The sequence below is a fragment of the Microtus pennsylvanicus genome, chromosome 2 (assembly GCF_037038515.1).
Source record: "Microtus pennsylvanicus isolate mMicPen1 chromosome 2, mMicPen1.hap1, whole genome shotgun sequence".
NCBI lineage: Eukaryota > Metazoa > Chordata > Mammalia > Rodentia > Cricetidae > Microtus > Microtus pennsylvanicus.
The window spans coordinates 129,233,028-129,255,249 of record NC_134580.1 but is presented as its reverse complement, the minus strand read 5'-3'; the positions used below and the strand labels follow the sequence as shown (position 1 = coordinate 129,255,249).

The 22,222-nt window shown below is 49.5% G+C and overlaps 1 protein-coding gene and 1 pseudogene across 2 annotated transcripts; both read left to right on the top strand.

The window, feature by feature from the left end:
* Window positions 1-617: 617 nt before the first annotated feature.
* On the top strand, window positions 618-15,077 carry Sun5 (Sad1 and UNC84 domain containing 5). 2 transcript variants are annotated; one of them, XM_075963891.1, is made up of 13 exons: window positions 618-691; window positions 2,253-2,308; window positions 2,460-2,534; window positions 3,359-3,425; window positions 4,536-4,597; window positions 5,087-5,136; window positions 6,256-6,290; window positions 6,842-6,950; window positions 10,611-10,689; window positions 11,551-11,666; window positions 13,069-13,236; window positions 13,702-13,788; window positions 14,934-15,077. In XM_075963891.1, exons 1-13 carry the CDS (start codon window positions 618-620, stop codon window positions 15,075-15,077), a joined length of 1,122 nt encoding a protein of 373 aa, XP_075820006.1. The 2 variants fall into 2 exon arrangements, with proteins under 2 accessions (XP_075820006.1, XP_075820007.1); XM_075963892.1 differs by lacking the exon at window positions 2,460-2,534.
* A 6,036-nt stretch (window positions 15,078-21,113) lies between these two features.
* On the top strand, window positions 21,114-22,119 carry LOC142845129 (prohibitin 1 pseudogene; annotated as a pseudogene).
* The last annotated feature ends 103 nt before the right edge of the window (window positions 22,120-22,222 follow it).

The window sequence follows — 22,222 nt, the reverse complement described above, 5'->3', positions numbered from 1 at the left end:
ATGAAGTAAAGGATATGCTATACTGTGTGGGCCACAGCACAGCTTCCGCAACAAGATTTTTTCTCTTAAAATTTATTTTATTTGGGAAGGGGGTTGCAAGGACAGGGGGTGGATATGAAGGGGCGGGGAGATGAATGAGATCAAGATGCATGATGTGAAAGACACAAATAATAAATGAAAAGAACATTTAAAAAAGCAAAGAAAATCAATTCACATGCAGCCTGAAAAGGCAGGAAGCCCAGGAAGCTTAGGGCAGCAAAAAGTCTTAGGAGCAAGGAGGGTGACTTGATAGTGGGCACCTCCATTCTTACCTCTGCCCAACCTCTGCCCTGGCATGGCCCTCCCTGGCTTACAACTTCACCCTTCGCATCTTCAAAATGGAAAGTCAGTCACTGTGGAATCCTCTGAGAGGAAGTTCTGGAGATGGGCTATAGACTCAGGACCTTCCATCCAAGCGGTCTGTGAAGTCACAGAGCTGACAGTTCCACCTGACCCAGTAAATTCCATGTCGCCTTCCAAGGGACACTCAGAGGTAGTGGTGGCAGTGGTGGCCACTTCTTCCTCACTGACTCCCTTAGATCTCCATCCTCATACTTCATCCTTAAAAAAGGAAATCAATGCCCCGGTCAAGGAACACTGGGGACCTATGTGTCCAACCTGAAGACAGGAGCCACTGCACCAGGCCCAGGAGGTGAGGCCAAAAGCTCCTGCCTTTTCCCAGCCGTTAGCGTTTTTGGGGATAAGCAGATCTTGTCAACTCTCCTTACAGAAGTAGCTGCTGAGGACAGAGAGGCTCAAAGTAGCTTCCCAAGGTCTCCTGGCAACGGCAGAGCACCAAGCACTTACCATTCCAACAAGTATTTACTGAGGACCTGCTGTGAGCTAGGAGTGTTTGCAAGCTCACTGTCCTAATGCACCTCAGGCTAGTGTTGGGGACAAGGAGACAAATAGCTCTACCTCCCTTGTCAAGAGTCACCTGGTCGCAGGTGACAGGAATTCCAACTTGTAATGATGCCTACTTACAAGAGGGCATACAAAACAACCCATGAGGGAAGGAAGACGTTCTTAAAAACCACAGCATTTCAGCTCATCATTCTGTAGTTATCTCATCCCTTGAGTTTAAGTTGGCACATAGTAATTGCATGTTAATCGGGTGCAATGTGGTAATCTGGTACGTGTGGCTGGCTTATGTGTGATGGTGAAGTCAGGGTAGTGAGTCGGCCTTTGTATTGGGAACCTTTAAACTCCTGTCTTCTGGTTATTTTGTGATACACTGGGCACCCTGCCATGGCCAAATAGACCTCAGGAATGTGTGTATATTATATTTTGGGGAGGGCCAATAATACGTCCGCACAAGTAGCCACTGTATGAGACTACATTTTCTCTAACAAAGCACCAGTGATAGCTTTAAAGAGAAGAGGCTTAACTCGCAGTTTGGAAGTTCTAGTCCATAGTCAAGGGCCCAGTGGTCTTTGTGGCAAAAGAACACAACAAGAGAGCGGGAAGGACAGTCACTTCATGAGTCAAGAAGCAAAGAGAGAGGAAAAGACTGGGAACCCACAATCCCTTTCCAAGCTATGTGTCTTCCCAGGATAAAAACCTCCTACTAGGCCCCACCCCTTAAAGGCCCACAGCACCTCTAAATACCTACACTCTGGAAACCAATTCTTTAACCTAGCTGGAGACATTTAGTATCCAAAATACAACAGCTTGATGTGTGATTTCTTAGTAAATACACACAAATATAAAGTGTCCAATAAAAAAATGTTTAGGAATTGCTATCTTACAAAATAAAGATGTTTCTATTTCCCTAACCAAGGTGGGGATAGTGTCAGAGTGAGTTATCTTGAGAGTTCTCTGATGCTCCCCAACTTCAGGCTCCCACTATGCTGTGACTCTCTCTCTCTTAGCACCTCCTGTGGCAGGTCACCAGGCTACCTGGGTCCAGTGTCATGGAGAAGCATGGCTGTCCAGGGAGGGAGGAGAGTGGGCCTGACCTCCTATGGGGTTCATTGCAGCAAAGAGAAGCTTTCATCATTCCCACAGCCTCGCAGCCACCCACCTCCCTTCCCCATGGGAAGACCATGACAGGCTTTGACCAGTTAGGACCTATGATAGCCACAGTATCCACACACCTTGTCTCAAAAGAGACCCAGATCTGAGGTCTATCAGAGCTCATCTGTCCCTGATTCACGGCTTCTCAATCTGAAACGTAGGATGTAAAATGTGGTTGTGAACCTTGTCATCCCCAGGGGCATCCAAAGAGGCCACATCAGCAGAACGACAGAGGCAGCCTCAGCAAACAGGAGTGAGCAAGAACCGAGTCCTGGGGCTTCACTGGCACCTGGCACAAAGTTGGGGGTAGATCAACCGAGAGGCACACACCAAGCCCGGGACCTCCAGGGCTCTGCAAGCCCATGTCTTGAGGTCTATGTTCTTGTGGTCTGTCTTCTCTGCAGATGACGCTTCCCTGTTGTTTTCCGGCATCAACAGCCCAGGTCCCAGCCTAACCCAGTTCATACTGGGATATATGTGTATGTATATATATGGAAGAACTAGCTTAAGTAGCAGGAGGCAGGGAGGGGAAGCAGCTTCAGACCAGCCTCTTGTAGAACTCGGGTTGCCCTAGGGTGGCAGTGTACGCAAGGAGCTACAGGATGGCCCATCCATTCCAGGCAGGGTCTCCCTGGAAGGGAAGGTAAAAGGACACCTTGCTGGCATAGGAGGAACTGTCCCCAAGTCCTTCTCTACTTTGGCTCCACTAATCCACCCACCAATCATCCAATATCCATGAATTCACCTATCCATGCATCCATTATCTGTCTACCCACTCACCATTGAGCCATTCATCACTTGCCCCTTATTTTCATTTGCTAATACAGTCATCCCTTTGCCCATTCATCAGCCCTCTGGCTCTCCGTGGTCCCATTCTACTATCTACCAATCTTCCAACCCAAGAACTCACCCTCTTTTTCCTTCTCCCTTCCCCCATACATACACCCACCTTCTCATCTATTCTGAACCCCTACTTACTAATCTAAGCTATGTTACACTCCAGAGATGAACCCTAGAAGGACACAGCCCTGGCCAGGCTCCTGGTGTCCAGGGATGACATTAGCACGCACCATCCTTTGTGCTGCCGAGTGTTAACAGTGCCAGGCTCTGTTAACTGCCATCTTCAAGTAAGGCTTGCCCATAGGCCTTGAACTTACAGATACTTACATAAGCCGAGACAGGGGCTATTCTGGGCTCAACCATCAAATCAAGAGGGTCTTGCAGCTCCAAGGATAGTCAGTGCACTTACAATGGGACCAAGATGAGGGTACAACTCTTTGTTGCCATCCTGTCTCCTCTTCAGCCTGGCTCACCTGCCTGGCCTGCTTCCTGAGGACTCAGGCCCAGCAAGTTCTACTTAACACCTGCAGGTAAACAGGAGAGGGGGAGGATGGTGGGGGGCCGGCAGTGACAGCGCCCTCATTAGTTTGGCTCTTCCCCTGCTAGTCAGACCAGATGAGCCATCCTCAATCTGGCTTTTCACATCCCCCATCTTAGACCTTTAGTGGATTCCCATTGCTCAGCTCCCCAGCATGTCCCTTGCCTGACCCTTCTTTTCCTAGAATGCCCTCATTCTGCTTCATTCCATGGAACCACAGGGCCTGCAAGGCTGGGGCCCTCACTCCCTGAATATCCCACCCAGTTTCCCATGCCACTCTTTTGCCAGTGTTCTTCCTGGCCAGAATAACCTCACCCACACCCACTTCTCTCCCTGTGCTTACTTAGTCTATATAATTCCCCCTGCTGAGATGCCCACCTCGTTCATTAATTTAAACTTTACATTTTAAATATTACCCAGCCTTGCACCGCCTCCACCACCACCATGGGCTTCCAGCCAGGTGGGAAAACAATACCAGGCTAAGATTGCAGGGTGGCACAGAGACAGCTGACCTGAGGTCATGGGAGCTCACAGACTCAGGACTGACAGCTAGGGAACCTACATGGGGCCAACCCAGGGCTTCTACATGTGGGTTTCAGTTGTGTAACGTGGTCTGTCTGTGGGGCTCCTAGCAGTGAGATCAAGAGCTGTTCCTGATACAAGCTGGCTTTTGGGAACCTGTTCCCTACGCTGGGATGTCTCACCCAGTCTTGATGCAGGGCGAGGAGCTTGGTCCTGCCTCAAGTCGATTTGTCATGCTTTGTTGCCTCCTGTTAGAGGCCTTCCCCTTTCAGAATGGAGGAGGATGGATGAGGGGGTAGATGGGAGGTAGGGGAAGGGAACAGGAGAAGAGGAGGGAGGGGAAACTGATTGGTATGTAAAGCAAACGAAAAATTTTTCATTAAAAACAAGAAAAGATTGCAGGGTGAGGTGACTTTGGGGGTTCTAGAAGGGGGGGGGGGGCATTAGAGATGGTCCCTGAAGGACAAGTTCAATAAGAGAGGAATAGGAAGGGACAAGGGACAGATGGAACAATGGAGCAAGGGCGAGGGGAGCCTGCCAGACTGCAGCTGACCTTGACAGTGGCCTCTCTGCTTCTCAGGTGCAAGCTGCTCTGCCAGAAACTCATGGAGAAGATTGGCCTTCTGGTCCTCTGTGCTTTTGGTGCGTCTCCAGGGCCCTGCCTAGGGGATGCAACCCCAGACTTAGGCCCATTTTGGGAGAGGGAGAGGTGACCCTGTCTTTCATGCTGTCCGTGAGTGCTGCCCTGCAGCTTACGAGCAATTAACAGTCGTAGAAGCCAGCCAGTGCTTTGAAAACGTTTTAGAGTCAAGAACAGTGATAAATAATAGATTCAAACCAGGCTGGAGCTCATAAAATGCAGGAAAGAGCATGTTACCATCTCTCAGTCCACTATGCAGTAGAAGGAAGTATGTCCTTTAGCTTACATGGCAGACATCTCACAGAGGACTTGGCTTGAGCACGATGTAGATATTACTCTATTCCCATCTTACAAAGGAAGACCCTAAGCTCCGGAAAGATTAAGTGACTTCTCCTGAAGTTACACAACCCTAACTTAGATGCCTTAATTCCAGAACCCAAGCTTTCAACCTTTTGAGTTAAGTGGGTCATTCTTGTTCTCGTGGCCCACAGGGTTCTGGATGTTTTCCATGCATTTACCATCAAAAATGGAAGTCTGGCAGGTGAGTGCATGCCCCCCACAGGCCCCATGGCTGACGGACCTACCTAAGCCAACAATATCTCTCTGTAGTTCCTCCTCCTCTCACCGAATCTGGATGATGCTCCGTTCTTGACTCATCCAAGATCCAAATTGCTACCTTTGTCACTCCGCCCACCAGAACCCCTCTCCTGTATGTGACTCTCACAGACCACACAGGCATCCCTCCACCATCATGGGCTTTCCTGTCACTCACCCCACTGTGGCCCATCTCCTTCCTCTAGACCACCCCTAAACTAAGGCATGAAGAACCACACTGCTCCTTCTGCCCTCTCTGCTTCTGTTAGTTGAGACTCACCAACAGGTTTGGTTTTCTGGGGAAGAAGGAAGAGGAACCCAGTGACAAGAGCTACTGATAAAGTCACAGAGACCCATAGATAGCAGAAGGAGGGCGCTGGAGGACAGGTCTCTCTTCTTCCTCTCACCCTGTGTAAACTGTTGTATTCTTTGAGGTCTAGTTGAAAGATCACAGCCTCCAGGCACACCAAAGCAAAGGAAGTCACATTTTTCCTTTTCCTCCAATTTCTGTAACCATGACCACCTCTCCAACTGTACCGGCAACCTCTTATAGGAAGCAGGCAGTTCTGATTCATACAAGCAACAGCCATTTCAGTGCTAAGCACAGGGGACTGACTTTATCAGTGCTGGATGTCTGGTTACCAGGCAATAGTGTGACTAGAGAAAGCATGGATAGACGATAGAACAGACAGATGGATGGATAATCACGGAGGGGGAAGAAAGCTCTGAATTTGGATAGATGGCATTCGGGTGGATAGATGGAAGATTAAATATGAAGGTGGAAGACTGGGCAGTGGTGGCACATGCCTTTAATCCCAACACAAACACACAGAGAGAGGCGTGCAGAGCTCTGTGAGTTCAAGGCCAGTCTGGTCTACAGCTAGCTCCAGGACAGCCAAGGATACATAGAAAAACTCTGTCTCAAAAAAATATATAAAAAAAATTAAATACGAAAGTAGATGAATGAATGGATTAATGGCCATGAGAGAGCAGAGAGATGAAGCTCTTATCGGGCCCAGATTAGGTCGCCTGACAGAGATCCCTGCTTTCCTCAACACTCCACCAGGATGACAGCATAAACAGCCCACTGCAGAGCCTGAGGTAAGCAAACTACTTACTAGTCCTAGAGCTGGTATCTGGGGCATATCCTTAGCCAAAAATATGGGCCCGCACTCAAACCACCCTAGACGTGAATCCTAGCTCCTGTAAATTCTATGTGACTGAGCTTATGCAAGTAGTCTCTTTTTTTCTGGACTTTTGACTCCTCATTTGTGAGATGAGACATAGCTTTCATGTTGTTCCGCGTAAACAGGCAAGAAAGAAAAAGACATCAAACATCCTGAATAGTTATTGACTCGTAATTGGTGCTCAGCAAATGACAGCTGAGATGAAATAACAAGTCATTGCCTGGTGACAGCATTACACAGACAAACAACACTCATGAACATTTTGGTAAGGTTGAGCTGGACTTACGGATGTTCCAAGCAAAAGGAAGAGAAGGAGTAAGAACCCGAGAGTGGTGTGTGGGGGGCGGACCCAGGAAAGTGGAAGGTTTGAAAGGTCATTCAGTAAGACTCACTCACAGAAAGATAGCAAGAGCAACATGCACATCATAAAGCCGTCAATTCTTGCTTTACCTCCTTGTTGATAAGGATGTACCAGGAGAAAGTACGACATCACACTGGGGAGATCCAGGACCTACGAGGTAGCATGAACCAGCTCATTGCCAAACTCCAGGAGATGGAAGCCATGACTGATGAGGTAAGATGCTGCCATTGGACCCTTCACCACCCAATGTCTTCTTGATGCCCTGTTTTTTATATGCCACGCTATCTTCTTCCTTCGTCTCATCCCTCATTTTGATAGAGCATTATCTTCCCCCAACCCTCGCCAATAACTCATGAAAAAGAGTGAAAGGAGAGTGTTATATGGTTTTTTTCCTAGTTCTTTTTTTTAGAATGTGCATGTTTTAAAATATCCTCATCCTATACTTAACACCAATTGATAGTTTTGCTAGGTATAGAAGTTTAGAAAGTTTCTCATGAAAATTCTGAAGGAAGCCCATCATATTCTAGTTTTACCATTGCTACTGAAAATTGCACCATTCTGAACTTTCACCCCTTGGGTCTAATCTGGTGTTTGTTTTGGCTTTATTTTTATTCCCAGAAACTATAATGTTCCTTTTGTGTCCAGTATAACCTGTCTAGGGGTTTGATATTATTGAATATATACATTGTTGTTCTTCAAAACTTCTTAAAGGTCTTTGTTTTTAATCACTGAAAATATTCCTTCTTATCCATAAACTCTTTGTTCTCTTGCATTCTGATTATATCTATGCTAGACCTATGGAGTGGGTTCCAAGTTTTTCCCACCTGATTTATTTCTTGTTCTTCATTCATTTTCTCTATGACCTAAGTTTTGACGGTTTTGTCTCAGCTTTCTTCAGACTCACTTGCAATCCTGTATTCTGTATATAAACTCAACCATTCATTTCATATATTGCATTATTTCATTTTAGAATTCATATTCGATATATTTTCATTTCATTGACTGAATTCTACCATCAATTCACCATTTGCCTGTGTTTTCTTTTTTCCTTTATATTAGTCATGGTTATTTTTAAATCTTTGTTAGCTAACTCCAATATTCTGTTTCTGTTTTATTTTTCTCACTTTGCATCATCTTTTGATCTTACCTATTAATGTCTACTTATTTGGGGTGTTTTCTGGACATGATATAAAAGAACTTACATAATTGCAAATATCACTGTGGAAATATTCTTTGCTTCATAGGAAAGAGGAAGTAACCATGCCACTTCTTTCTTGGTGAGTGTTAAGCTGGTTTAGAAAGACAGACACAGATTGAAATTTTTATAAGATTTATTAGAGGTTTTTGGCTCATTTGGATTCCTGTCCTGTCATCTTCAAAACTTTGTCAAATGTCTTCATGGGAACGCCTAACCATATGTTTGAGGGCTCTTAACCTTTCTGGTTTGTCTTCTAGCCCCACATGAATATAAAATCCCTGACCCCAGTGGCACCTTCCTTACCAGAGGCAGATTCCATCCTCCTGGCATCTCTGTCTTCCGAGGCTCTCCACTGCTACCCAAGCTTCAATCTTACAGCTTCACCCATCAGCCTGGGGATTCTGATCTCATATTTACCTAGCCTCCAGGTCCTCCTTTAAAATCAGGGTGGAAACCTCTGTGATTCTGTAATTCTTGTATTCTTTACAAAATCACCATCATATGGGTGGTGCCAAGGTCTACTACAAGCTCAAGGAGAAGCCAGGTCTCCCTGGACCAGGACTACTGTGGTCTCTGAATGCCTAAGTGACTGAACACGGTAAGACCAATCCTGGATAAGCACTGTCTTACACAATCCTTTGCGAGCCGGGTACCCCAGACACTTTCTTCTCAAGGATCAATCTTAAAAATGAATTTGTTCTTTCGTACCCTTGTACCTGCTGTGGTGGGGTCTGGACAGGGCTTGAGATCCCCTTAAGACCCCACTGCTCTTGTCCTGATGAAAAGCACTTGGTTTCTTTTTAAGAACCAGAGCCACCCTTCCTCACTACTTTAAGTATGCCCGTTTCCTGGCCAAATCAAGTATTTCTGCTCTGTTCTTTGCTCCCAATTCTTGCTGTAACCCTAGCTGAAAAGCAGCCAGAAATAGCTATGTCATTGCCTAAATACTATACTGTCTTAGAACTTCCCCCAAATAGATTGGCTAGCCCATAACATTTAAACTCAGCCTTCCATAAAGAAGAAGGAAGTTCCACACAGTGGAACATGGAAAAGGTAATAGATACATTCGTTACCAGAACCTAACAAGAATACCCCCTGGTCTGAATCCTGGTAGAGTCCTCAGTCTCATCTGAAACCATGAACATGGCCTGAACTGCCCAGATGCTTGTCTTCAATATGATTAAGCTCTGTAAGCCTTAGAACATTCTAGGACTTCTCTAGCCCATTTTGACAAACTCTTCTAAATTCCTCCCACAAATCAATTTCTAAGGCTTAAAAACAGCATGGTCAGGTTTAGCCACAGCAACAACCTTATTCTTCTGGTACCAATTTTATGTGTTTATTTTATTGTCATTGTGACTAAATATATAGTGTAACAACTTAAAGGAGGAATCATTATTTTTGGCTCAGGGTTTCAGAGAACTCAGTCAATTCTTGCTTGGCACAGTGTACCAGACAGAACATTATGGTAGTTGGAGTGTGTGACAGAGGCTGTTTAATTTACCTCATGGGCAACAGGAAACAGAGCAGAGCTGTAACAGGAAGGGGACAGAGCAAAATAGAGTCCCCAGGGACACATCTCAGTGACTTATTTCTTCCAGTTAGACTCAACTCCTAAAGTTTCGAGAACCTCCAAAAGCAGTGTGACCGCTTATGAACCTCGTGTGGAGAACACATAGTCAAATCATAAACACCATTCATTAATCAAATCACCCACAAATGACCTGTCACATGACCTGCTTCCTCACAACGTGACTTTGAGACCCCAGAGGTACAAGCAACATTATTGTAAGCCCTTTGGACCCAGTCACAAAGCGTCTTTTCTGCCCTAGTCCACACTGATGGGCAGGGGACCCTGGACAACTCCCCCACGACACATACCTCTTTGAGAAGATAGCAGTGTCAGATTGAAAAATTAGAGCGTGGAACAGGAAACTTTGCTGCAGCCATTGTTGGACAACAGAACTGGCCTCCCCTGGAGGTGTCTAAGCAGAATAGCTGACTGTAACTGGGCATTGACTGCACAGAGCTTTGCAGTCTTCCTCTGCCAGGTCAGGGGAATGCTTAGGAGCCCAGAACCTGCAAGATGCTGGCTCTGCTCTTACAGCTGGGTCAGCACCAAAGCTTTATTCCTGTAGCTACGGTATTCTTCCCTCGAAGGTGGTGTGACAATTGCCCAAATCTCCCCGGAAGGCCAAAGGGGATGAGAGCGAACAGGATGGATGGAGAACAGGTCTGCACATAGTGGGGCTTCACACAGCTTTCTAATACCTAACCGCATTCCACAGCCATGGTGGCAGACAGAAATTTTGCCCCATCTTACAGACTTAGAAAATTTAGATTCAGAGGCACCATATTGCACAAGACCCACAGCGGTAAGGTCTGTCTTCTTCCCGAGGTCCTACCTTTGACCTCCCTAAGTCTCTAGGACCTCCATGTGACATCTTGCAACATGAACTTGAAAGGTCATAACAGACCCAGAGGATGGGGTGACTTCGTGTCTCGGGGTCTCCTCACAGTATAGCAATTGGGTCATCCTACTAGGGGCCATCCACAGCCTCTGAAGGTGGGAGAGGGGTCCTACGACCACCTGTCCATCTGTCAAGGACACACATATGAGGCTCATAATTCTTAAGAATGTAACAGGACACAGCCTTCATTTTCTGCCTTCTCAGCAAAAAATGGCCCAGAAGATAATGAAGATGATACAAGGTGACTACATTGAAAAGCCAGACTTTGCCCTGAAGTCCATAGGTACGTGACCTGCCTCCCCCATTGTGACCTGATCTGCCGCTCCCATCTACCCACCACAGACCTACCTCAGAAACCCTCCATGGGGTGCCAGCCCACACTGCTGCTACCGTGAGGTCTGGCCTCAGAGCTAACCTCCGCTCCCACCTGGCTTCTTGATGCAGTTTCTTTTCTCTGATAAGGGTGGGCAACAGGAACCCATGGCCCTCAACTCTACCCACACCCCTCCACCACCCCTCACCCCTTCCATTCCCCAAACCTGGGGCTTGGTACATGGAGGAGACCCTGCAGTAGAGAGGCTGACTTTGGAAACAAGCAAGTGAACCCAATGGCAGTCAGGGAGTGAACTCAGGGAGACTAGAGCAGCTGTGTAGGGAAGAGGAGACCCCTAGCCTTGGGAGACTTTTGGCTTGAGACCTAATGAGGAAGGAAGGACATTCCCGCCAGGAGGATGAATGTATAAGTTCTCCATGGAATGAGGCCACAAGAGAGAGCTCAGGCTTCTTGAAGGTGGGAGTAGGGCCCAACCAGCCCACACCAGTTGGCCCTGGCCCCTCAGACCTCAAGGAAATGTGGGATCAGATGAAAGAGCCCCTCTCCAGAACCAGCCCAGGCCTCCCTCCACGTTTCAAGCCCGGCCCCCTCTGCACCCTGCACATGCATGCAGTTGTTTCCAGCACACCCGACCAATAGCTGGGAAACACCATTGTATTAGTTCCTTTGGCACATAGCCTGGGCAAGCCACTCTTATACTACTAACTACAGTGTTCATCCCATTGCCTAGAGGGGCACACTGAGCTCCAGAGATGGCAGGGATTCAGCCCAAGCAGAAGCATGCCCTCTGACACACCCCCGTCCATACAGGAGCCAGCATCGACTTTGAGCACACGTCAGCCACATACAACCACGACAAGGCCCGCTCCTACTGGAACTGGATCCGGCTGTGGAACTACGCGCAGCCCCCGGATGTGATCCTCGAGGCAGGGGGCAGGGCAGGGGACAGCAGGAGGGCCAGGGGAGGGGGCAAAATTGAGGGCAGCAGCAGGAAGGAGAGATGAGGCAAAGACAAGGTAGGGGGCAGTGGACGTGATGAACACTGTGGGGGAGGGAGGACAAGAATGGAGCCACAGGGAGGCTTCTGGCAGGAGGACACGGTGATCCCCACCAAGCCATCTGGGGTGGGGGAGGGCGGCGAGATGTACTTCCTTTGCAAAGGAAGATACCAGGCCAAGAAGCCAGATCACTTGCCATGTGGTATGAGGCAGAGTCAACATTCAGACACTTAGCCCTCTGAAAATTCTGCCTTACAGATGGGGGACCTGAAAGCCCAGAGAGGGGAATGCGCCTGTCCAAGTCCCAGAGCAACTACAAACCACTGAGATCTCATCAGCTTGGGGCAGCACCACAACCACAGGCCACCTATCTATGGGTCCCACCCTGAAGGAACTCTCAAGAGTCCACTTAGGACAGTGGCCTCCCAGGGGTAGAGAAGCCTCCTGTTGGGGTGGATGGAGACAGCAAGGTCCACTGTGCAATGAGTTGCTAGTGAGGACCTGGGACATGGGAAGGAATCACAGAACATAGCGAGCACTGACCGGGGAGACAGGTGGTGCAGCCCAGGCAATAGAGGAGCCAAGTCTGGCTGCAAAACACTGGCTTCAGTCAGGTCTGGGGCAAAGTCTCTGCCACCCAGGCTTCTGCACCTCCAAGCCTGGCCAGCCAGCAGCAGTGTCCCAAGCCACCAGACATACTTGACTTCCCTTGGGTTGGCATGCCTCTCCCAACTGACTACTACTCTCCCTTGTCCCAGCTCCTGCAGAAGTTCTTCCAAGATCTCCCCAACCTTTATCCTAGCCTCACAGCTCCAGATCAGGATGGAGCACACTGTGTCTTCAAAAAGCTCAGCACCTACTGGATGAGTAGCTTCCCTGTGTGCTGTGAGGTCAACCCTCTTTCCATCCCGGGATTCTGTCTCTCATTTTATGGGTCAGACAATGGTGGTTACCAGCAAGCCAGTTCCAGGGCCAAATTGTCAAGTTACATTTACAGCTCTGACAATCCTGGGCCATTCACTTCCCTGCTCTGAGCCTCAGTTTCCTCCTCTGCATAGGGAGAACATGTCTGAGCCCCAGGGTGACAATGAAAGCATGCAAAGAATGTTGGGAGTGTGGGATGACTGAGTGAGGAAATGAATGGATGGATGAGCGGGCACGGAGAACGGGACTGGGAGGTCCCACGCAAGCCCAGCTCTCCCTGAACTGCTAGAGCCAAGCTCTGTAGGCAGAGAGGATGGTCACCTTCAGGAGGTCAAAGGAATGTGAGGAGTAGGGGAAAAGGGACTCCATCCATCCAACCCAGGCCCCTCACACCTGCCTCTTCCAGCCCAATGTGACACCTGGCAACTGCTGGGCCTTCGCCGGCGACAGTGGCCAGGTGACCATCCGCTTGGCCCAGAAAGTCTACCTGTCCAATCTTACACTGCAGCACATCCCCAAGACCATCTCACTGTCGGGTAGCCTGGACACCGCACCGAAGGACTTTGTCATCTATGTGAGCACACGACAGAGAGCCAGGCTGGGCTGAAGGGACCACCTTGGAAGGTGGTAGTCCAAACCTTGAGAGAACCCATCCACATAGCTGAAGGGATGTGGCTTAGCTAGGTTGGGAATGGCCAGAGTGGGCTCGTCTCAGTCTTCCAGGACCAACAGAGACATCTGTCTAGTTCAACCAAGGCTTTCCTGAGAGAGAAAGATGAGAGAGACCATTGGGCTTTATTCTGCCAAGGCAGCCCATAGAGGTATCAGTAGAATCCAGAGAAGGACTCAGAAGCAACCTGACCCTTACTAGTGGGGTTGGAAGTAGACCTCAGCTTCTGACTCCTCATGCAGTGTTCCTTGCTGTCCCAGACACCAGGCTGTGACACTGCCCACATTGATGAGGAGCCCCCTCCCCCATCCCAGGAGTTGCACAAGTCTTAGCCTGCTGTATTTTATACCTCATTGTCTGGTTCCACAGGGCATGGAGAGCCCCCCTAGAGAGGAAGTGTTCCTGGGGGCATTCCAGTTTCAGCCAGAAAACACCATCCAGATGTTCCCACTCCAGGTACCTGGGGAAACCACAAAAGGGCATCTGCAGAGTGTTTCCCATGTGCAGCTCTCCCCTGTCCCCTACAGCCCTGAGGGGTGATAGTCATGCTAGCCCACTTGACACATGAGGAGACTGAAGAGAAGTGGAGCTGCTGCCTGGGGCCCTGAGTAGCACCCAAGGGGAGCCCTCTGGCTCGGGTTAGTCTTCCCCGTTTTCTGGTCCCTCCAGGAGTTCTCTTGCTGCATCTCTTTCCTGGATAGCAAATGTTGAACACAAAGTGCCCATCAAGTATGACTCCTGGCTCCAAACTTAAAGCCTCTGTGCTAGGAGCCCCTAGTCAGCACCTGATCTGGCTATAAGAGTGGAAACTGAGGCCTTCAGAAGAGGAAGTTGGGGACAGACAGAAGCAGGACTGGATGAGCAGGCAATGTGACCAAGTTTGGGGTCTGCATATTGACGACGTCCAAATCTAAGCCTCGTCAGGCCTGGGTTCCAGGCTTCAGGATCCCTTCTGCAAATCCCTGCGAGGCTAAAACACGTACTGAGTGTTTTATAGAACTAAGGGGTGACCCTAGGATCTCACAAGTGTTCTGCCTCTCAACTACATCCCCAACCCTCTCTTTTAACTCTGAGACAGAATCTCACTCTGTGGCTCAGGCTGGCCTCACCAGCAGTTGGGATTAACAGCCTGAGCCACCAGTCCTGCTTTGCCTTTTCCACAGTGGGCATGGGACTTGATAGACACCATCTCCAACCACTGTAGGCACTGGGAACGGAGGGGCTAAGTTTGCAGAGAAGCCATGACATGCCAGGGGCTGACGAGCCAAGAGCTCTTTTCATGTCCACAGTAATCCTGGAGAATAACTATTAGCATTTCCACTTTACAGAGGGGAAACTGAGGCCCAGAGAGGCACAGTAGCTTATTGAGGACCCCACAGAATCACACTGCCAAGTTCCATGGCTGAACATCCTCCCTACGGCGCTGAGTCTGTGCTTCTGGCCTCAGCACCTTCCATCCTAGCCCCCAAGTGCTGAGTCCATTCCCCTCTCAGACTCCATTCTCACACCTGTGGAATGGGAAAGTTCCCTTCTTATGAGGCTCCTCTGCTGGGTGGAGCAGAGGCCTGTTGGGGTGCTACCACTCTCTGTCTCTGTTCCAGAACCAGCCGCCCAGGGGCTTTGCTGCAGTCAAAGTGAAGATCTCCAGCAACTGGGGGAACCCCCGCTTCACCTGCCTGTACCGTGTGCGTGTGCACGGATCTGTGACTCCTCCCAGAGACTCGCACCTAGCACCCCTGTCCTAGAGAGTAAAGTATCTCCTTTGGTCCCAGTCAAGTCTGAGTGTCTTTGAGCCGTGATATAGTGCAGTAGACTGGCTTGGGAACACTGTGGGTCACTGCCTGCCAGACACCTGGGTATCTTCCTAACAGTACCAACTGTCCCCTTTCCACATAGGCAGACAGTGACAGCTCTGAGTAATAGGTGACTTGTGAGAATTCACAGCCAGCAAATGGCAGTCCCTGGAACTCACCCTAAGCAATCTAACTCCTGCACAAAGACACCTCTCTAGACTCAAATAGACCTCTGCCTCCCCCTATGGGTTACCTTCAACAAGAACCCACCTTCCTAGGGCCTCAGTCTCCACATCTGTACAATAGGGACAGGATGAAGGCTATTACAACAGAGTAACAGATGAGAGGTCCCAACTCTGCCCACCCTGTGGTGTTTCAACATCTTTTAAACTATTTGCTGTGTGATATTGGGTAAAATACATACCCACTCTGGACTTCATTTTTCCAGGTACACATACACCCAAACCTCAGGCTCCATATTTTGCCTGTGTATCCTTGCCATGGCTGTTTAATCTGCCCCTTGCTAGCATTTACTTGAGAGCACACAGAAGTACTAGAAACAGTGCCTGCTATTGCTGTCAACAGTAGCTCGGGCCATAGCACATAGCAGACGCTGGGTGGTCCTGACATTACCATCAACTTCTGCTGCAGACAGGCAATAACAGAAGCAATTCTCTCAGACAGACTCCGTCCTAGATAGAACAGGGCTTCAGCAGGATGGGAGCCATGGCAATTGGAGCCTGCGGGCAAGAACAGGGAGGTAAAGGCTGGCAAGGACCCAGCTGGGCACTGGAAGGGTGGAGAAATCAGGAATGGGTTTGTCTTCAGGGAAGGCACCCTGGGCAGCCCTGCCCTGCTGTAGAATCTGCCCCCTGGGTCATATCCCAGACCTCCAGACAATCTGGTTCCTCCAGCACCAGCCTTGGGGCCCTTTGGGTCTCCACAGTGGAAGGGACTTGTAGAGACAACTCACACTCCCACTGTCCTGCCCAGCAGTCAGTCTAGACACCAAAATTTGTGGAACGTTTCTCTTACTCTTCTGTGTTTTCCTGAGGCAAGCTCCCGTGTCTCCCAGACGGGCCTTGAGCTCGGTAGTCAAAGATGACCTTGAACTTCTAACGCCGGTAGCGCCGTCTCGCCGTCTCTTGTGTACCGTAGCTCTGGGAATAGAACCCAGGGCTGTGTGTGTGTGTGTGTGTGTGTGTGTGTGTGTGTGTGTGTGGGTGGGTGGCTCGGCAAGCACTCTAATAACTGAGCTACAGGCTCAGCCTGTGCAAACTGTTCTTGTACGACAAACACCCCACTCTGAGGGGCTGGCACCTAGAAATGTGTCCCACTGTGCGCTAGTGAGTAGCCTATCCTTCTAGCCTCTTCTTGGCTGTCCCTTTGTGCCCTTTCCAGACAAAACAGTGTCGGCTTGCAGCACTCCTCACTGGATTTTCAGCATCTTCTAGTAAGGGTCATTTTTTTCTTCATATGTATTCTGCGCTTTTCTTGGCAGGTTGAGTCCTGGCTGTCTTAGATGTTCAGGACTGTCACAAGTGGGGTCTTTACCCTCGGCGACATATCCCATGGAGCAATTCCTGCTGCTTGTCACCCCTGCATTTGCCCCACCTTGGTTCCCACCCTCCTGGGTTCAAGCTCATTCTCTGAGACACTCACATGATCCACAAAGAAGCATAATCCACTGTGTGCTCACACCCTGACGAGGCACTTGCCAGGGTCAGCCAGCAAGTGAGGTGCAGGTGTCAGTCAGCGGGGACCTGGCCTGGCCTGGGTACCTGGGGACACTTCCATAGCCACTCACAGTTACAGAAGATTCCGGGGCAGTTGTGTATGGGGATGACAGTGGCTTTGCCTGCTCCACCCTGAAGAAGAGTGCTTTGACCTCCCTCCCCCCCCAATGGGAGGACACAGATCATAGCTGGCAGATCCTCTGCAAATGCGATTCCCACTATACCTGTGAGAAGCACCCCTGCGCCGCCCTCAGCCCTGCCACACCTGCTGATTGGCTAGCCTCTGAATCACTCCCTATCATCCGCCAAGGTTAATGGCCCTAGAGCAGAAGATACAGGTCCCAGTGCACGTGGTGTGCCCAGCAAGGCACAGAGGTCAACTTATTTGGGGGAAAGCCTCTGTCGGAAAACGAAGGTGGCCCCTAAGCCTCCTTCCCACCTCATCCCAGGTCCTCACCACTCAGTCCCATCAGCATGAATAAGACCTATGGGCTATGAGCCAAGGTAGGAGTCAAGTGTCCCAAGCCACTGAGACAGACCCGGAGGTATAGGATGCCAAGTCACCCCAAGGCCCCCAGAGTGGCGCCTCTGATAAACCCAGCTCGAGTGCCAGGATTTAGCTAATCCCCTTAATCTCTGAAGCCAAGGCAGTGTGATTGGGAAAAACTGAGACAAACATACTTCTGGAGAGAGAGGAGGCCCCTGGTTCCACCCTTGCCCTGTCCTCCCTCACTGGGTCACCCTGTGATCTTCAGTTTCCCTGGCTGAACCAGGAGATGCTACCTTTCTCCACTTTCTGAGAACTGAGGCCCTGGGTATGGGGTGAAAGGTCCCTGACTGAGGTGGTGAACTGGCAAGCACACCTATAATCCTGTAAGGTGGAGGGAGGAGGTGGAGGAGGTGGAGGGAGGATTAGCGAGTTCAAGGTCATCATCAGCTACTTAGGTCGAGGCCATCCTAGAGTGCCTGTGACGACGTTCAGAGAGGAGGGAGGGAGAGAGAGAGAGAGAGAGAGAGAGAGAGAGAGAGAGAGAGAGAGAGAGAGAGAATGGACTGCTTGGAGCACAGTGAGGAAGAACCTTGTTCCTCTAAATGAAGCCTGCATCTGAGCCTGTACACACCAGTGACAGCAGGAAGCCCCATAGCCACCATTTCCCAGGTCTCTGTCCCCTTCCATGTCAGCTCTGGACAGTAACCCTGAGACTCTGGTTATTTATCCATCATTCTAAGATGGTCTCCACCCACCCCTTTCTCAACATGGGGCCCCAAGGTTCACGGGAAACTCTAAGCTCCAAGCTCCCCCAGGGCCTGTGGTCACATAGAACAACAGCTCCTGCTGCCAGCAGTCTGTGAGATCTGCCCAGTTCTGGGGAGGAGACAACTGTGACCAAGATAGGGAATTAGACAAATTTTCTGTCTCTGAGGCCTTCCCTAGGAGAAGCCAAAGGATCCCCCAGTTTTAGTGCCCTTCTAGCAGAGCTGGCCTAAACAGAGAGACATAACAGGGTAGCACCTAAGAAAGAACATTGTGATTGTGCCACTGTGGAGGGCTGGGGCCCCCATCCCAGAAATGTGTGTGCCCAGGTAGACAAGCCGCTTGAGAACATACGGGTCTGTGAATATTCTTTCCTGGTTCTGAGCTAGCCACCTCTCCTTTTGGAGGGATTCTGGGCCCAAGTCTGGCTAAGAGTATCAACCTTGAAGGGTGCCTTTTCTGAATCACTAGGAGGGGCTGCCTCATTTTCTAGATGAAACTGGGAGAGATTAAAAACACCAGCCCAGTGTTACCCAGCTCGTGTGGAGAGCCAGGAGGGTACCTGGTGAGTATAACCGCAGAGATGAGACAGGTTCAGAGACCTGCCTGGCCTGGAAGGTCATCCTGCTCTGGGTTCTGCATGTGTAGCCTTAGATATGTCCCTTTTTCTATGTGAGCCTCTGTTCTCTCCTATAGAACAAAAGAGAGTCGGGCCACCCTCCGATATCCACAACAGAACAATATCCCACTAGATACCACAGACTAACAAATATAAAATGCAGAACCAGGAACGGGTTACCTCTTTGGGAAGTCACTGACCAATGAGGTCCCATAGAGCCCTAACACTACAGGCTATTACCAGTGATCTTGGTTACCCTCCAAGAGTTGACCTAAGACCCTATTGCTGAAGACAAAGCATATGTAAGTTGTAGAACACAGAAATCAAGCTGGTATTTGCCTGGAAGCTTCATTCAAACTACCACAATTACATAGAGTCTGTCTCATTAAGAAAATGTAAAATTGACAAAATAGAGACTATTAAAATAAATTTCAAGGCCAGATTTTTTTCACTTATAGAAGCTATGGAGGCCTCCTTGAGCCTCTTTTTCATGCAATACGACTGCTCAGCAAAGTTGAGTATACCGCAGTGGGTTACTGCTAAGGGCATGTTTGACCTCTCAGCATCCCTGACGTCTGAATCCAGAGTGAGCTGTGGACCTCAGCATCCCTTACATCTGAATCCAGAGTGAGCTGTGGGATGAATCACAGGTGTCCTCTGAGCTTGTTTCCTAAATCAAAAGATTGATCAGTGACTGAGCCCTCATCTACCTTGGATCCATGAGGGGGAAACATTCTCAGAGGGGTAGCAGGACATTGCCCTACAGAGCAGAACAGCCACCAGATGGCACTAGAGACCAGTAGACCTGACCCACTCCTCCAGGGTGACCTCAAACTTACCTCTCTGAACCATGACTGAGGCTCAGGGAACTCCAGGAGTGCCCTACTCTCGCGTACAGCTGCAGTGTCCCACTGTGCCTTGTGCCCAACACATCAACTCCCAATCAGCTTGGGTTTGTTTCCCAGCACCATAAAAAAAAAAATGTAGTTGCCATCTTGCCTGTCAGAGGGCATTTTAAGGTAGGAGAGGTCACAATGATTTAGCCATGCAAAGAGGCACAGAGCCATCAGTAGACACCAGAAAGCTATGGCAGGCAACCCTGTCTGGTCCCTGTCTCATCTCTGGTCTGGCTTACTGTAATTCTTCCAGAAAGGGTATAGCTCCCTCTTTTGGCCATGGGGAAGAACTGCAAAAGTCTTGGCCAGCTGATCACAGCTAGCATCAACCTCGGCACATGTTCTGTCCTGAGTGCAACTGCTCCCAGAAGTCATGTGCCCTTCCCTGCTGCTTGTTATCTGTTAGAATGTCATCGCAACAGCCCACAGCTGCTGGAGATCCGTCCGTCCATCCCCTCACCCCTCCCACAACCACCCCTACCCAGTCAGACAAGACAAAGACATGGACTGTTTGGGAGCTGTATGTTTTTGTTTTGTTTTGTTTAAGGCTCAGGGGGTTGCAGAGATGGTTCAGTGGTTAAAAGCACTGCCTGCTCCTCCAGAGAACTGGGGTTTGATTCCCAGCACCCACATGGCAGCTAACAACTGTCTGTAACTCCAGTTCCAGAGGATCCATTGCCCTCTTCTGGCCTCTGCAGGCACTACAGACATATGATATGCAGACATATAGGCAAAACATTCATACACATAACATTTTGAAGATTATTTGTCCAGACATGGTTTCTCTGTAATGTGACCCTAGCTGTCCTTGAACTCTCTATAAGCAACCCTTATAAAAGAAAGCATTTAATTGGGGGCTTACTTACAGTTTCAGAGGTTTAACCTATGACCACTGTTGTGAGAAGCAGAAAGGTGTGACATTGGAGCAGTAGCTGAGATCTGCAGGCATTGGCAGAGAGCCTGGCCTGGGCTCTTGAAACCTCTAAACCCACCCCATGACATGCTTTATCCAACAAGGCCACACCTCCTAATCCTTCCTAAACAGTGCCACTAACTAGGGCCAAGCATTCAGAGGGGTGAGCCTATGGAGGCCATTCTCATTCATCACAAAGGGAAAAGGGCATTCACTGTTTACTCACTTCGCCTTCCCTCTTGCCAACGAGTTAATTCACCCCATTCCTGCCACTGCTGACTTCTTTGCTGATATTTCTGGTCAGCTTCCAATATGGACTAAGGACCAGTGGCTCTTCAGGAACACTTAAGAACTTTGGTAACAGAACTGGACTGCTGAGATACTTAACTTCATGTGCTGAACAACTACTAGGCTCCTGGCCTTCCAGGTGTGAGACAGATGTTGTTGACTATTACATAGGCTTCCACCAGGAGGCACAGTAAACATCCCTTTGAAGTAGAAGCTAAGCCTTCCCCCTGGACACTCTGGCTCAAAACGCCCTCAAGTCAACGTGGTAGGAAGTGTGGTTGTTCGTGAAGCTGGGGAATTCATGTGGAGGTCAGAGTGGAGGCAGGTGTGAGTGGGTGCAACAGAAGGAATCATGGCTGCCAAAGTGTTTGAGTCCATCAGGAAGTTCGGCCTGGCTTTAGCAGTGGCAGGAGGCGTGGTGAATTCTGCCTTGTATAATGTGGATGCTGGACACAGAGCTGTCATCTTTGACCGATTCCGTGGAGTACAGGACGTCGTGGTAGGGGAAGGGACTCACTTTCTCATCCCTTGGGTACAGAAACCAATTATCTTTGACTGTCACTCGCGCCCACGGAATGTACCAGTCATCACTGGTAGCAAAGGTTTGCAGAACGTCAACATCACACTACGTATCCTCTTCCGGCCGGTGGCCAGCCAGCTCCCTCGTATCTACACCAGCATCGGCGAGGACTATGATGAGCGGGTGCTGCCTTCCATCACTACAGAGATTCTCAAGTCAGTGGTGGCTCGCTTTGATGCTGGAGAATTGATCACCCAGTGAGAGCTGGTCTCCCGGCAGGTGAGCGATGACCTCACAGAGAGAGCAGCAGCAGTTGGGCTCATTCTGGATGATGTGTTCTTGACACATCTGACCTTCGGGAAAGAGTTCACAGAAGCAGTGGCAGCCAAACAGGTGGCTCAGCAGGAAGCAGAGAGGGCCAGATTTGTGGTGGAAAAGGCTGAGCAACAGAAGAAGGCAGCCATCATCTCTGCTGAGGGCGACTCCAAGGCAGCCGAGCTGATCGCCAACTCCCTGGCCACAGCAGGCGATGGTCTGATTGAGCTGCCGAAGCTGGAAGCAGCTGAGGACATTGCTTACCAGCTCTCTCGCTCTCGGAACATCACCTACCTGCCAGCGGGGCAGTCGGTGCTCCTCTAGCTTCCCAGTGAGGCCCCTGCTTGCACCTTCTCAGGCCAACCAGGCCGTGGCCTTCATCATTCTGAACACACTTTCCTTCTGCCCCATCCCAGAAATCACTGTGAAATTCCATGATTGGCTTAACGTGAAGGAAAGCAGAATCAGTTCAAAAAAAAAAAAAAAAAGAACTTCTTCTCCACAGTGGAAGGAAGAGTATGTCTTAGATGGAAGAATATGATTAAGGTCAGTGAA